This window comes from Hemitrygon akajei, chromosome 11 (assembly GCF_048418815.1).
Source record: "Hemitrygon akajei chromosome 11, sHemAka1.3, whole genome shotgun sequence".
Classification (NCBI taxonomy): Eukaryota; Metazoa; Chordata; class Chondrichthyes; order Myliobatiformes; family Dasyatidae; genus Hemitrygon; species Hemitrygon akajei.
The window spans coordinates 81234591-81252353 of NC_133134.1; the positions used below are offsets into that span (position 1 = coordinate 81234591).

Here is a 17763-nt window from a genome sequence, read left to right on the forward strand (position 1 = left end):
CTCTCAGTCCTGTCACACTTCCAGGGCAGAGAGAGCATGGATCAGATACTGAGTAATGGTCCCTTTACACTGTCCCCTCACGTACTCATTAGACATCAAGTAAAGCTCCCTCTACAATAAACAATGTACTGGACAATACGAGTAGGTCATATAGTACAGAAACAAGCCCTCCTTCGCCCTTGCTATCAAGATACCCATCTGGGTTATTCTCATTCGCCCCTGTTGGATGCATACCCCAATATGGACTCTGCCCAATACATCACGGGTACAGCCCTCCCCACCATTGGTAGTGTCGACAAGAGGCACTGCCTCAAGAAGTTAACGTCCATCAAAGATCCCCACCATCCGGACCATGCCACCTTCACTCAGCTACCATCAGGCAGGAGGTAGAGAAAACTGAATTCCTACCCTACCTGGTTCAAGAACAGCTCCTTCTCTTCAATCATTCATTTCTTGAAACAACTAGCACAACACTTGCACTAACATGAGCCTTGTTTATTTCTATTGTGCTCTCGTAAAAACTGTGTATTTCTTTTTTGACTGCTGTCTATCTGATGCTATCTGCCTGCCTGCTACTGCAAGTAAAATTTTCCACTGTATCCATGCGTATGACAATAAACTCGATTTTGATTTTAACTTTCCTTGTAAACCTTTCCTTTCCAAAGATCTATCTATTTATCTAGATATTTATTCAGAGATACAGTGCAGAACAGGCCCTTCCAGCCCAACAAGCCTCACTGCCCAGGAACCCACCTATTTCACAACAGCCTAATCACAGGACAATTTACTATGACCAATTAACTGACCAAACAGTTCATCTTTAGACTGTGGGAGAAAACCAGAGCACCAAGAGGAAGCCCACACGGTTCAAAGGAAGGGACATACAAACTTCTTACAGAAGACAGTGGAATTGAACTGTAATTGCATTGTGTTAACTGTGGCGCCAAATATCTTTTACACGTTATTTAAACAACATTTTGAGCATCATCCATGGAGTGAAAGGAATTGGTGCTTTGAGGTCAAACCCCTAAGGTCCAGAATCAGCATTTCAAACTAATACATCAACAATTCCTTCTCCCCAAACAGAAGCTTCTCAACTCACTGATTGCTCTAACAAACAGTTTGCTGCCACAGACTCCAGCATCTGCAGTTTCCAAAACTCTCTCTAACACTCTTCCATAACAAACTGCAGTTTGCTATGAAAGAGTGAAATTGCAAGTTAGATGCAGAGTGAAGGTCTCTCTAATGCTGTCCCATCACATTCCTCCAGGACATGGACAGCACAGGTTTGACATAGAAAAATAGCAAGTAAGATACTGAGTGGAACAGATAAATCCACGTATTGCACAGTTTGGGGTTTTTGGGAGAGAGTAGATAACTTTCGTCACCTTGAGCTGAAATATGACATGGAAGTTGACTACAAAGCCTCATATTATCACCCTCCATGTTCCCCACCCTTGGAATTGTCGAAGTTTTCTGCTAAAGGTAAGGCAGTAATACCAACAAAAGAGAAACAGCTTAGAAGAATGGCTCGGCGTGAGAGAAAATTATACCTTTGCTCCACCAGGATATCGAGGACACTTTCTGCTAGCCAAATGTTTTTTGGGGTCACATCCCCTCCTGCAGAGAAAAAAAAATAACAAATTTCAGCCATAGTAACACACACACACACACAACATGCCAGTGGAACTCAGCAGATCAGTCGACATCTATGGAGGGGAATAAACAAGTCGACATTTCAGGAAGAGACCCTTCACCAGGACTGGAAAGGAAAGGGGGGAGAAAGCCAGAATAAGGTGGTGTGTGGCGGGGGTGGGGGGGGGGGGGGATGGAATACAAGCTGGCAGATGATAAGTGAAGCCATGTGAGGGGGAAGGTGGGTGGATGGGGTAGAAGGGATGAAGTGAAGCTGGGAGATGATAGGTGGAAGAGATAAAGGGCTGAAGAAGGAATCTGATAGGAAAGGAGAGCAGACAATGGGAGAAATGAAAGGAAGAGGGCAACTAGAGGGAGATGATAGGCAGGTGAGGAGGAGAAGGGGTAAGAAGGGAGTCAGAATAGGGAAAGAGGAATGGTGGGGGAAAAATTACCAGAAGTTAAAGAAATCAATGCTCTGCTATTCTGCTTTTGAGCACGAGAGAACCCGGACTCATTTTAAGCAAATTCTAAAGCTATGGCACCCATACAATTCAGCAACTTCCAAACATCTCCCCTGCCCCACTCCTACAGGTAGGACACATTCACTTCCTTTTCGTTAAATCTGTTTTTATGCCCTTTCAGACAAAGCATTACTTGAGTAGAACAGCATATAAACAAGCCCTTCTGCCCAACTCGCTCATACTGACCAAAGATCGTCTCATTCTTCCACCCCTCTAATTTTTCCCCTTGAATGATCTTCTGTCACCCCCCACACCCAGATTGCACCAAAACCTCTATGTTTCACCGCTATCGCTGATTAATCAATTGCAAAACAATTACTATATTGATTAGATTGCTCACTCCTCTTGTACGCAAGCATTTTTTTTTAACATCACTTCATTTTTCTATAAACTATGCAGCTCATCTCAAACTGAGCTCACAGGCAACAAAACTGTTCCTCACTCATAGGAGGCAAGGAAGCTGCCGTCAATGTGATCTTGAGAACTTGGTTTTCAAATAGAAGCCTATTAATTATAACCCTTTCTGAAATACAAACTGCACCGAGTCTTCATTCGGACCAACTATGATAGAGGTCAACAAAGGCAAGATTTAAAGTCTTGGACAGAGTGTGCTGATGTTGGGCAGAATGAGAGAATGTAGAATTGGTGGGGTAAAGGTTAGAGTGCAGTAGAGTGGCACACTAGGGTGGCAGTTAGTATAATGCTTAACAGCGACAGTGTTCAATTCCCACCACAGTCTGTAATGAGTTTGTACATTCTCCCCAGGAACGTGTGGGCTTTCTCTTGCTGCTCCAATTTCCTCTCACTTCCCAAAGACCTAAGTGTTGGGGTTAGCGAGTTGTAGGCATGCTATGTTGATGCTAGGGGTGTAGCAACATATCCGGGCACAATCCTTGCTGATTTAATTTGATGTGTGTGCTTTGATGTACATGTGACAAATAAAACTAGTATTATCTTCATTCTTTACTTCAGATGCCTACAAGAGTAGCTTGTCAGAGAGAGTGTGAGAAGCTACCTCAGGGGTACAGTGAAAGGGAATGAGACCAGGAGTGGGGAATGAAAAGAGGAGTTCCTGTAAGCTGGACATTTCGGGAGATGGAGGCTAATTGTGAATAATTTCCTCAAAGTGATCAAGCAAGAGGTGAGAGCTTCTGTTCCAAAGGTGCCGAGTCAGAAAGAAAGAAAGAGCGATTCAAAGAGAAATTAGCTTTATTTGTCACATAAACATCAAAGCACACAGTGAAATGAGCCATTATGTCAATGACCAAAACAGTCCGAGGATGTGTCATCATGGTCTGCCCACAATTTACTAACACTGACCCACACATTTTTTGAATGTGTGAGTGACTAGAACACATGGAGGAAACCCATGCAGTCACTCCTTCTAGGCAGTGGGAGGAATTGAATCCCAATTGATAATTACTGGTGCTGTAAAGAGTTATGCTAACTGCTACACCACACCACACCACCCCAACATGTGGAATAGCCGCCCAAAAGTAACAAAAGATTGGGAGCTTCTGACCCAGAGGAGCCAAGTCCACAGATGGGCAACTGAAGACAGGGGCTTCAACAGATCAGCACCATAGTGGGACGCTGGCTGAGGAGGAATGTGGCTGGATCAATAGGCGGACAGGGGACCAGCACAGAGCCAATGGGAGTCGAGCTGGGAAAATGAGTGGGGAGAGAGTGTAAAAAGGAATGCTCCCTGCCACCCACACAGGATGAGTACACCTTGGCGTTGCCTTCCTGTTACTGGATGTATCAAGAGAAAGAAGAGTCGGTGAGATCCTAACTACACCAACACACTTGCCTACAACCCGGGAGAAGTGAACAAATACTCACCAGCTATCTGCTTCATGAGTGTCATACACACACCATCCGCACCCAGGACTGCGTTCTTCACTATCTCTCGCACCAGCCACACCAGCTGAGGACAAAGAACACACGGGGTCACAAGTCATCATAATCCCTTTAATGAACAGGTGTGGCATAGCATCGGTTGCATTCACAGTTCTACTGGCACCAAGTACAAATGTGTTAAACAATGAGTTGAACAGAAAAAAGCCCTCCAGTCCATCTAGTCAATGCTGCCTAGTCCCATCGACCCACACCCTCCATACTCCTACCCATCCATTTTCTTACATAAATTTCTTTCAAATGTTGCAATCAAATCCACATCCACCACTTCCACTGGCAGCTCGTTCCACACTCACACCATTCTGAGTGAATAAGTACTCCCTAAATGTTTCACCTTTCATCCTTAACCCATGACCTCCTGGAGTGGCATGGTAGCACAGTGGTTAGCACAGCGCTTTACAATACCTGCGACCTGGGTTCAATTCCTACCACTGTCTGTAAGGAGATTGTACATTATCCCTGTGACTGTGCAGGTTTCCTCCAGGTACTGCGGTTTCTTCCAGTAGTCCAAAGACGTACTGATTAGTAGGTTAATTGGTCATTGTAAATTGTGGTGTGATTATGCTAGGATTAAATCTGGGCAGCATGGCTTGAAGGGCTGCAGGGACTGTTCTATACTGAATCTCAGTTAGTAGTTACTAGTCTCACCCAACTTCGGTGAGTATACTACCTATACTCATCATAACTTTGTATACCCCCATCAAATGAACCCCTCAATCTCCTACGCTACAGGGAAAAAAGTCCTAATAACCTATTCAAAACAAGAAATTCTGCAGATGCTGGATATCCAGAGCAACACACACAAAATGCTGGAGGAACTTGGCAGGTCAGGCAGCATCCAGGGAGAGCCATCAACAGTCAATATTTCAGGCCAAAACCCTTCATCAGGAATGGAAAGGAAGGGGGAAGAAGGCAGAATAAGGTGGGGAAGGAAAGGGGGTTACGAGCTGGCAGGTGATCAGTGAAGCCAGCTTCAACCTGTTCAACCTTTCCCTATAACTCAGGTAATCTAAGTTTAATCCTTTGAGATACATTGTGACCATTTCACCCATTATCAATGACAAACTCCTAACAAAACAGACCGGTTGGCAGCTCTGGTCTCAGCTCACAGAGGTCCACCAGCAGACCGTTTGCTGTGGAAGAGTGTAAAGGGAACCTCTGGAGACTGCAGTCGCTGAGACCTGAAGTTTGTTGCTCCAGATTACAGCATCTGTGGTCTCCAAAGCTCACTTTAAAACTCTTCCATAACAAACCGCAGGTCAGTGAAATTTCAAGTTAGGTGCAGAGTGAAGCTCCCTCTAATGCTGTCCAATCACAATCCCCCAGGTCAGGGCCAGCACAGGTTTGACACAGAAAAATAAAATAGCAAATTGAATACTGAGTGGAACAGATAAATCCATGTATTGCTCAGCTTTGGGAGAGAACATGAACAGAAACATGACATGGACATTAGCTGCAAAGTCTCACAAACCAACCTCCCTGTTTCCGTCCTTGAGAATTGTCAGACCCTGGCCCCCTCAGTCCCCTCTGCCTAAAGTACCAATAAATATACATACAGCTTAGAAGAAAACTTCAGTGTGAGAGAAGATGGTACCTTTTCTCCACCAGGATATCAAGTACACTTTGTGACCTGAGTGATCTCCCCTTCACACTGTACTGATGCAGGATCTCAGACCCCAGCTTCAACCATCGCTTTGCCTACACAGACGCTGCCTGAGGGGCTGAGTCCCTCCAGTAGTACATCAGTTTGCTCCAGAACATCAGTCCACAGTAAGAGAATTTGTCTCCAAATGGAGGAAATGCAGTACTGTTACTACACACCTTAGGAGTGGGTATCCTGCAAAGATCACACCCAAGAGCGCAACGTGCAATGGGTGAAGGAGATGAAAAAGAACCCAAAGGTAACAGCAACAGGCCTGCAGAAATCTCTAGAACTTGCTAAAGTCTCTGTTCATGTGTCCACTATAAGAAAAACACTGAACAAGAATGGTGTTCATGGAAGGACATAATAGAGGAAACCACTGCTCTCAAACATTGCTGCATGTGTCAAGTTTGCAAAAGACTACCTGAATGTTCCTCAACGCTTCTGGGACAATGTTCTGGTGGACAGATCAGATAAAAGTCGAAGCTTTTGGCAAAAATGCACACAATGTTTGGAGGAAAGAGGACACTGCACACCAACACCAAAACATCATACAACTGTGAAGCATGGTGGACGGAGAATCATGGATTGCTGCCTCTGGGCCTGAACAGCTTGAATCGTTGAGGGAACAATAAATTCAAAATTGTATCAAGACATTTTACAGCAGAATGTCAAGGTAGCTGTCTGTCACCTGAAGCTTAATAGAAGTTGGATGATGCAACAGACAATGATCTGAAACACAAGAGTAAATCAACAACAGAATGGTTTAAAAAAGAAGTAAGTTCCATGTTTTGGAGTGGTTAAGTCAGAGTCCAGACAGTAACCCAATTGAGATGTTGTGACATGACCTGAAGAGGCCTGGTCATACAAAGTATCCCAGAAATATTGATGAACTGAAACAGTTTTGTATGAAGGAATAGTCTAAAACTCCTCGTTGTTGTGCAAGTCTGATCAGCAGCTACAATTAACGTTTGCTAGAGGTTATTGCTGCTGAAGGAGATTCCACCAGTTATTAAATACAAAGGTTCACATTTTTTTTCAGCCTGAACTATGATTGATTAAATAATGTGTTCAATAAAGACATGAAAACTACAATTGTTTGTGTGTTGTTAGTTTAGTCAGATAATGTTTCTTTATTATTGTGACCTAAGTGAACATTAGCCCACATTTTCTGAGTAATTAATGCAGAAAACCAGGTAATTGCAAAGGGTCCACAAACTTTCTCTTGCAACTGTGTGTGCGCGCACACGAGCGTGTGTACGTGCATATCTTTAAAATTTATCTATTTATTGTAATTCATAGTTTTTATTATTATGTATTGCAATGTACTGCTGCCGCAAATCTACAAATTTCATGACATATGCTAGCAATTCTAAATCTGAACAACAGAGTCCTGCCGAAGGGTTTCAGCTGGAAGCATCGACTCTGCTTTTTTCCACAGATGCTGCCTGGCCAGCTGAGTTCCTCCAGCATTTTGTGAATATTAAATCAGATTCTGATTCAGATTCAGCTTTCTACCTAAGTCCCTTTATTCTCTCTTCAGAATCTCCTCCCATGAACCTACAGGATGAACACTACCCCAGTATTATTGCTGTCTTCTTTGTAATACTTTGTATTACATGGAGCTGGTTGTCCATCATATCCAGCGATGACAGGAAACCTGTGCGGGGGAGTTTTTAAAGTGGAAAAGCCATTGCACTGGGGCAGTTCCACTCTCTCGACCTCAGACGAACTAACATCACAAACTGGTTGCAATGGATGACCACGATGTCTTCTGTGCTTTGTCATGCCCCCCGCTCTTCAGTACCACCTTCCTAGATGTTGGATCTCTCTTTAGCTCTCATCCCGCCCAGTCTGCTGGATCTGACTTCTTAGGCGAGGACAGGCATGTCCCTATCTCCTCGGGGTATGAGGCCTGTCGGCTACCCTCATCTCGTTTAGCCTGCCTGTCAAAGAGGTGTACTGGGTGTGGCCGCCGTCACGTGCAAACAGCTACTTGGAGCCAAAAGTGAGAGCTGAGTGCCGGTGGGGACCAAAGGGGTATATGGGGTGTCCGGAGAGGTGTAGCACCTCTGGTGAAGGCGCTATATGTATTTTTTTCTTATTTCTTATTATAATTCATGGTCTATTCTATGCATTTCACTGTACTGCTTGCTACATTGTCAGTGATAACAAACTTGATCCTGATTGTGGGAAATATGATCACAGGCAGTTCTGAATCTGCACATTTTCCTCCCTTACTGGTAGTTCAGTTGCTGTTGACCCACCCAGAGATAAAATGCGATGGGGAATGAGGTACCCTTATATGTTTATCTGCAGTCACAGTTACTCTTACAATGCGTTCCCACTGCAACATTTAAGAGAGGTTTGGACAAGTATACGGATGGGAGGGGTATCAAAGGCTACAGTCCAATTGCAGGTCAAATGGAGTAGGCAGTCTACAGATGGGCCAAAGGGCCTGCTTCTGGGCTTCAGTGCTGCGCAACTTGGTGCCAGTCCACAAACCCAAAAGTGTTAACGATTCGTGGATGTGTATTGGGCTGCAGAGCCATGGGACAACACGCTGTGCAAAAACCTTTAACCCTACAAGTCTCCCAATCGTTTTGCCGTCTGTAAGAATTTTGTACATTCTCCCTGTGACGGTGAGGGTTTCATCTCACATTCCAAAGATGTACGGATTAGTAGGCTAATCGGTCACACTGTGTAATTACGCAGCACAAGCTTGTTCGGCCAAAAGGACCTATTACAATACTGACACTGACCCAGCGGCACCAACCCAACACAGCACCACTCCCTCAAATTCACCCTCCCCTCTGCCAGTGAGCACAGCACTACCCTTACCTACTAAACCAGCAGCACTCCCTCAGTATTGCCCATGCCCACTGAAACAGGAGCACTGTCTCAGCACCACACCGCCACCACCCTTCAACCCACATAGACATGACACCCCCAGACAGCACTCCCTTGCCCCCCCTCTCAAAACGGAGCAGCACTCCATCAATCTGGAGTTTCTTCGCCTCGAGTCTCAAACTGGACATGCAGACCTTTAAACCACCCTCTCCCCACCCCCAAGACTCAGGGTGGAGTGTGCTGAAGCCGAGCAGGCCTTGGCTATGACAACAGGACTCACCTGTACCCTGACAGTGTCCTGAAGCTTCAGATACTTTTCCATGAGGAGTTGGTTAATTTTGATTAAAATTAGGTTCATGCCGTCTCTGCTCACCAGCGTCAGATCCCGGTAACACTGTAATATAACATTAAAAACAGGAAAAATTACAGAAAAAGATGCATTTATGCAGCACTCTACATTACATGAAACGGCTTTGGAGTCACGGTCCCTGCTTATTTACTTAGAGATATTTAGAGATACAGCACGGTGTCAGGTCCTCCCAGCCCAACGAGCCCACAGCACCCAATTATACTCAAAGACCATAAGACATAGGAGCAGAATTAGGCTATTCAGCCCATCAAGTCTACTCTGCTATTCCACTATGGCTGATTTATTAGTGCACTCAACACCATTTCCAGCATTCTCTCCATAAACTTTGACACCCTGACTAATCAAGAATCACCTTCATCTTAAATGCACCCAGTAACTTCCATAGTTACTACAGCATATGTAATCTTTAAATACCACAATTTCTGACAACATAAGCCTAGTCTTGTGCAACCTGACAGCATCACTGAATTCCTTAAACCACGGCAAATGAATCACCTGTTTCTAATGGTCAGAACCACACCAAGCATGGCAGACAGAATCAAACTGGATCAGAACAGAAGGCCAGTCGGAGCTTGTACGTTCTCCCTGTGAGCATCTGTGTTTCCTCCCACATTCCAAAGACGTATGTGTTAATTATAAATTAGTAAGTTGGCAGCATACCATGTTGGCACCATGGGCCTGGCAACCCTTGAACTGCCCCCGGCACATCCTCAAACTGTATTGATTGTTGACGCAAACAGCACATTTCACTGTATGTTTCGACGTATATGTGACAAATAAAGCTCATTTTTCATCTGAATGTCCAACAGTCACATTTTTGTTCAAGACTCTTCATCTGTCAGTCCAGATGAAGACTCCTGACCTGAAACATTGACTGTTCATTTCCCTCCAAAGATGCTTCCTTACCGAGTCCCTCCAGCATAAACATCGAACAATACAGCACAGGAACAGGCCCTTTGGCCCACAATGTTGGGCCAAACCAGCCAAAAACTAAATCAAAAACACCAGCTCCTACCTACACAATGTCCATATCCCTTCATAAACAAGAGAAAATCTACAGACGTTGGAAATCCAAGTCCTGCTGAAGGGTCTTGGCCCGATATGTCAACTGTATGTTTTTCTACAGATACTGCCCAGCCTGTTGAGTTCCTTCAGCATTTTGTGTGTGTTGCATCCATATCCCTTCATCTTCCTCACATTCACGTGCCCATCTAAACGTCTCTTAAAAGCCTTTAATGTGCTTGCCTCTACCATCATAGCAGACATTCCAGGCATCCACCACTCTGAGTAAAAAAAAACTTGACCCTACCCCCTCTCACCTCCAAAGTATGCCCTCTGGTATTAGACATTTCTACCCTGGGAAACACATTCCCTGTCTACTCTACCTACGCCTCTCACAATCCTATAAACCTCTATCAGATCTTTCCTTAGTCTCCACCACTCCAGAGAAAACAACCCAAGTTTATCCAGCCTCTCATGGTAATACATGCCCTCCAAACCAGGCAGTATCCTGGTACTTTTCTGCGCCCTTTTCAAAGCCTCAACATCATTCCTACAGAGGGGTAACCAGAACTGTATGCAATACTCCAGATGTGGCCCAGCCAGAGTTTTATAAAATTGCAACATAGCCTCTTGACTTTTGAGCGTAATGTTTCAACTAATAAAAGCAAACATTCCATAAGCCTTCTTAACGACCCTATTGACCTGTGTAGTCACTTTCAAGGAGCTATGAACTTTGCTTATTGATCTAGATACCAGCATCTACAGTCTCTTGTAACTCCAAATTCCTTCACTTATTTATTTATGGGGTGTGGATGCCCGGAGTGAAGAAGCATTTCAGCAGCTCCCTCTTGGGCTCAGTGCTTGCTCAACCACCTCAGAGGGTTCTTGGAAGTCATTGATGGGCAAGACTCACATACCGACCACACTGGACAAGGACAGATTTCCTCAACATCTATTACTGATGCTAGCTTGTTCATGCTAGATTTGATCTTACAAAATGAGCTTGCGTTCCTCCAGCTGCATTTGTAGAAGGTGAACTTGCATTGCCAGAACTCTAGTCTAGTTTGTAATCTAGAATGTGGTCAGTTAACTTAGTTGGTTAGACCGTGGTACTAACAAAGCCTTGGTCGTGGGTTTGATCCCTGTACAGACCAGTTGTTTTAACATATGAAGTGTTTGATGCCTCTGGGCCTGTATTTGCTAGAGTTTAGAAAAAATGAGGGGGAGGATTTCATTGAATCCTACTGAATACTGAAAGGCATAGATGAGTAGACATGGAGAGGATGTTTCCGGTATTGGGAAAGTCTAGGAGCAGAGGACACACAACACAAGTTTATCAATTTAGAACGCAGATGAAGAAAACTGTCATCAGCCAGAAAGCGGGGAATCTGTGAAATTCATTGCCACAGTTGGCTATGGAGACAAGTCAGTAGATATTTAAAGCAGGGGTTGATAGTTTCTTGAATTGTAGGGGAGTCAAAGGTTATGGGGAGAAAACAGAATAAGGTTGAAAGGGGAAATAAATCAGCCATGATGGATTAGAGAGCATATTCAATGGGTCATACACCCCAATTCTTCTCTATGGCTTATGGTTTGCCAGTTCAATAAGAACCAGAAGCATCGAGTACATCGTTTTGAAGGGCACTTCTGGGATTGCTCAGCCTTTTCTGGCAGAGAATTCCAAGCCCTTGCAACTCAAATGGAAAACAAAACTCTTCTTCTCCCTCCCCATCTCCTTTAAAATCCATAAACTATAGTTTTAATTTTCTGTTGGGTCACATTTTAATCCTGTTATAGATACCCAATGTCCCTGGCACAGCATTCTGCTACACAAGCATGTGTGCCCATGTTAACTCAAATTAAACATTAACACATTAGAGCCCACTGCTACATTCAAGATGAAGACAGCCACATAATTAGTAACCATGCTCTTTACATTTCCCATGGCAACAACCTCTCTAGGGTTCAGCACATTTTAAAATTAAAACTGCCTCTGAGATTACAAAAATTATGCCCACACCTGCACCCACAGTTAACAAGAACAGTACAGCACAGTACAGGCCCTTTGGTCCACAACGTTCTGCTAACCTTTTAACCTACTCTAAAATTAATCTAGCTTACCTCACATAGCCCCCTTTTCTTTCATCAATGTGTCTATCAAAGAGTCTCTTAAATACCCCTAATTTGCTACTCCCCGCCTCCCCGGTTGGGTGCTGCACACACCCACCACACACTGTGTACAAAAACCTATCTCTGACATTCTCCTTATACTTTCCTCCAATCACTTTAAAATTATGCCCCCTAGTATTAGCCTCTTCTGCCCTGGGAAAATATGTACCTATGCCTCTTAGCACCTTATACACCCCCATTAAGGGTACATTCACACTGAGCCGGTGAATTTTGAAAACACCAGTGTCACAAAAAAACGATAGTGTCCACACCAGGCGTTTCTGAAAATACCTCCATCCACATTAAAACAGGTACTTGGGTGAATCTCCTCCAACTGGGCACACACGCTACAGAAAACAAGCGAAGAAGAAACGGTATACTATTTCTGTTTCCTCCTCTTAGTTCAAGAAGACAATGAAATGCCGCGCTGCCGCCACCATGCCGTCACGACAGCATTTTCAAAAAGCTCCAGTTACCCTGTGCACACTACACCGCCCAGCCGGCATTTTCAGATTTACACACTCTGGAGAGCATTTTAGAAAAGCTCCATTTTCAGGGAGAGGAAAACATCATTTTAGTGTGGACAGAGGGACAAAACGAAGAGAAAATGCTTCGGTTACAGATTTATCCGGTCTAGTGTGGACGTCACATAAGTCACCTCTCATCCCCCTTCGTTCCAAAGAGAAAAGCCCTAACTCTCTCAACCTATTTTCATAAGACATACTCTCTAATCCAGGTAGCATCCTGGTAAGTCTCCTCTGCACCTTCCCTAAAGCTTCCACATCTTTCTTATAATGAAGTGAACAGAACTGAATACAATACTCCAAGTGTGAATTGTTAATAACAAAAAAAACTGGATGGAACATTGTTAGGCCAATAAACTTTGTTCATAAAAACTGACTCACTTGCAGAAACAGAATGAGGACACGTAGCCCTTCAAGTAGATTCCAACTTTTAATAAAACATTTAATGATCCATGGTTTACACCAACCTGTCATTTTCCTCATAACCTTAAGAGCCTGGTTAACCACAATATAACAGAGACTATAAATTAATTAACAATTAACCTCTTATCAATGGTCATTTGCAGAAAGTTACATATTCCATCACCCTCGACATATTGAAATGTTGCCCATACATAGGAGACAAAATAGGCTATTCAGCCCATCTAGTCTTCCCTACCATTTGATCATGGCTGATTTACTATCCCTCTCAACCCCATTCTCCTGTAACCTTTGACGCCCTGACTAATCAAGGACCTATCAACCTCTACTTTATATATACCCAATGACTTGGCCTCCACAGCGTCTGTGGCAACGAATTCAATAGATTCACCAGCTTCTTCATCTTTGTTCTGAAGGGATATCCCTCTATCCTGAGGCAGTGCCCTCTGGTCCTAGACTCCTCCACTATTGGAAACATCCTCTCCAAGTCCACTCTACCTAGGTCTTTCAATAATTGATAGGTTACAATGAGATTCCTCTTCATTCTTCTAAATGCCAGCAAATACAGAGCCATCAAACTCTCCTCGTACATTAAACCTTTCACTCCTGAGGTCATTCTCACAATCCTTCCCTGGACCCTCTCCAACACCAGCAATCCTTTCTTAGACAGGCTCACACCAGTCAAAATGTGGTCTGACCAAAGCCTCGGAATTGCTCAACATTACCTCTTTGCTTCTATAGTCTAGTCCTCTGGAAATGAATGCTAATATTGAAATTGCCTTCCTTACTACCAACTCAACCTGCAAGATAGCCTTTATGGAATCCTGCACAAGGACTCCCAAGTCCCTTTACCTCTCTGATCTCAGAATTCTCTCTCCATTTAGAAAATAATCTATGCCTTCATTCCTTTATTCTACCAAAGTGCATGACTATAAACTTCCTTTCACTGTATTCCAACTTCCCATTTCTCCTAATCTGTCCAAGACTCTGATTCCTCAACACTGCCTGACCGTTGACCTATCTGCAAATTCACTCCTGATAAAACAAATTTGCATACATTGTCCTTGAGCCAGTTCTAAAGAAAATATACAAAGGTAAAATACCAGGGATTTGGAAATATTCGAGAAGTCAAGCAACACCCATGTATCAGAAGAGCTAATGGCTCGGCCTGACGACTTTTAGTCAGAACGTACTCGTGTGTTAGTCATGATTAACCTGAAATAGTGCCTGATTTGCTGACTGGTCTTAGCATTTTCTGTTTATTTGCAGCAGAAACAATTCTCTAGGTTGTCCTGAAAACTTAAACGAAATCATCTCTTAACCTGCTAAATCTCAGGGAATAATATCCACACAAGAAACTGCAGATGCTGGAATCTGGAGAAATATGCAAAAAAAAAACTTGAGGAACTCAATGGGTCAGGCAGCACCTGTGGAGGGAGATGGACAGTCAACATTTCAGTTTGAGACTTTTCACTTGGATTGGCTGAGAACATCAACTATTCATTTCCCTCCATAGATTGGGTTTAGAAGAATGAGGGGAGACCTCATTGAAACCTATCAAGTACTGAAAGGCCTGGATAGAGTGGATGTGGAGAGGATGTTTCCAATAATGAGACAGTCCATGGCCAGAGGGCATAGACTCAGAATACATAGACGACCCTTTATAACAAATTTATTTAGCCAGAGGGTGAGTCTGTAGAATTCATTGGCACAGATGATTATGGGTATACTTAAATAGGAAGTTGACAGTTTCTTGATTAGTCGTGGCATCATAGGTTTTGGGGAGAAGGCTGGAGAATGGCATTGAGAGGGATAATAAATCAGTCATGATGGAACTGCGGAGCAGACTCAACAGGTCAAATGTTCTAACTCTTATTCTGCTTGACCTGCTGAGTTTCTGCAGCTTCATGTGTGGTGCATCAGAGAATAATTCTCTAGTTTAGTTTGAATAAAATGCCTTAATACCTGTGGATCAGTTATCAAAATGATGAATCTACACTGCACACCCAAAACTGAGATCATAATTAGATTTATTAACACTGAACGATGTGAAACAAAATCAATAATTTTTTTTAAAAATTAATGAATAGTGCAAAGGAATAAAACTCTACCATGGACGGTCCCAAGTTTGGAGAAGCATAGGGAACTAGTCATGTGGACGGCCGCGAGCCCAGGGTAACAGAGGAATCTAGGCCGTGGACGGCCCTGAGCCCAGGGTAACGGAGGGATCTCGGCCGTGGACAGCCCTGAGCCCAGGGTAACTGAGGGATCTCGGCCGTGGACGGCCCCGAGCCCATGGTAACGGAGGGATCTCGGCCGTGGACGGCCCCGAGCCCATGGTAACGGAGGGATCTCGGCCATGGATGGCCCCAAGCCCAGGGTAACGGGAGGGATCTTGGCCGTGGACGGTCCCGAACCCGGGGTAACAGAGGGATCTCGGCCGTGGACTGCAGCATAGAGTAACAGAAGGAACTCCACCCGTGGACGGCCCCAAGCCTGGGGTAACAGAGGTTATCTCGGCCGTAGACTATTCTGAGCCCTCAGTAACTTGGAAAACTCGGCCAGGGATGGTCCCAAGCCCAAAGTAACATGGGGAACTTGGCCAAGGACGGTCCCAAGCCTGGAGTAACACAAGGAACTTGGCCAGGGATGGTCCCGAGCCCAGAGTAACATGGGGAAATTGGCAGTGTATAGTCCCAAGCTTGGCAGCAAGAGGAGGAGGGTTAGGCATGATCATGATCAAATGGTAACTCAGCCAGGGATGGTCCCTGAGCCTAGCAGCCAAGGGAGGAGGAGTGGACATGGGGCTAGCAACCATCCCGTAAAAATTCAGAGCTATAGGAAGCTCCAAAGATCTCTTTCCTGGAGAGGAAGGATCTTCAAAGATGGGCTACACCTTGGGACAACTTGAAGGACTGGTCTACAACACAAGACTCTGGTGAGCTGCTGTCAGCAGCCTACAGACCCAGTAGGAGTGATGGGTTTAAGAAGCAGTGAAGAAATAACAAGGTGGTGCCCACGGCTCATTCAGAAATCTGATACCATGTTCATGTGGTTTGATCAGGAGCAATGCGCAAAATGCTGCAGGACCAACGGATGTCGACTATTTATTTCCTTCCATAGACGCTGCCTGACCCACTGAGCTCCTTCAGCCTTTTGTGTGCGTTGCTCCAGATTCCTAACAACCGCAGTCTCTCGTATCTCTTCTGTGTTTAGGGTCTGGTACAACCTCTACTCATCTCTCAATCATTTCACTGCTTATCTTCTGTATTCATATAATTCTCTGTGCAACCTTGCAAAGTAATTTAACCTGAGATCATTGTGGAAATGAGTTCTTAGTTCCTCTCCTCTCAAAGGCTGAGATATCTCTTGCTGACTCGTGCTACCCAGGTGTAAACGTGTTATAGCAGATGGAATCAAACCAGAACATATTATTCATTTCTGTTTTATTCAGAGATAACATGTGGAACAGGCCCTTCTGGCCCAACAAGTTGCACCACCTAGCAACCCACCTATTTAAACTTAACCTAATCACAGGACAATTTACAATGACTAATTAACCTACTAACCCGTTCGTCTTTGGATTGTGGGAGGAGACCAGAGCACATGGAGGAAACCCGCGCATTCACGGAAAGGCCATACAAACTTCTTACAGACTGTTTTGGAATTGAACTCTACGCCACGAACTGTAACAGCATTGCACTAATCGCTACACTACTGTGGAACCCCAAAGAATTAACCTTTCCACCCAGGTAGCTATTCAGCTCATCATGACTGTCCTTGCTCTTTTTTGGCAACCTTCAGGGGTCCCTGCAATCTCATTCAATATTTTGAAGCTCATAGTCAAAGTGGCAATAAGATGAAGGAGCAGAATTAGGCCACTCAGCCCATTGAGTAAATACTAATTCCAGCCAACATTTCAATCAATAAACTCTGCAAACTGTACCTGGAAGTTTTAATTGCAGGCCAGGGCTTTTATTAAGGTGAATACAAAAGAAACTTGAAGTAACTCACTCTTTGTGCTTGCAAAGGCTCCACCAGAATCATCGTTAAAAGACCCAAACACACTTCCTCGTGCTGCTGCGCTCCTTTGCACACCTGTCGGGGAGGAAAGAGTTCAGCGACAGTGCTCAAAGCAAAAGGGAACTGCATTCAGAATCAGGTTTATTACTGCCATACATAAAATATATGATAGACTATGACAATAAATATATATTAAGATTATAAATAAATAGTGCTGAAAGGAGCAAACATAGCAAGCTATATTTTCATTGTCTGTTCAGAAATCTGACCGCGGAGGGGATGAGCGTGTGTCTTCAGGCTTTTTATTGTTGAGACACAGCAAGGAGCAGGCCCTTCCGGCTTGATGAAGCACTCCACCCAGCAGCTCACCTAAGTAACACTAGCTTAATCACAGGAAGATTTACAATGACCATTTAACCTACTAATCGGTATGACCTTGGAACGTGGGAGGAAATCAGAACACCCGGAGGTAACCCACATGGTCATGGGGTGAACGTACAAAGTTCTTACAGATGGCACCCAGAATTGAACTCCAACGGAGTCATGATAACTGCTATGCTGCCGTAACATCGAGCAATCTTGGAATTCTCTGAACGGCCTACCCGTACTTTGTTTCTTCATATGACCTTGCCCATTGTGCCAATCCAGTACATCACCTGCTAAGATGTACCATCAGACACGGTACCT

The 17763-nt window shown here is 44.2% G+C and overlaps 1 protein-coding gene across 3 annotated transcripts in view; it reads right to left on the reverse strand.

Moving 5' to 3' along the window:
* The window catches only part of ints3 (integrator complex subunit 3), a 153531-nt gene that overhangs the window by 115884 nt on the left and 19884 nt on the right, over window positions 1-17763 (reverse strand). For all 3 annotated transcript variants that reach the window (XM_073061228.1, XM_073061227.1, XM_073061226.1), the window contains exons 3-6: window positions 17068-17151; window positions 8849-8962; window positions 4002-4086; window positions 1554-1620 (exon numbers count right to left, since the gene is read on the reverse strand). In XM_073061228.1, the coding sequence (XP_072917329.1) occupies window positions 1554-1620; window positions 4002-4086; window positions 8849-8962; window positions 17068-17151 (350 nt within the window). The remainder of the gene's footprint in view (window positions 1-1553; window positions 1621-4001; window positions 4087-8848; window positions 8963-17067; window positions 17152-17763) is intronic.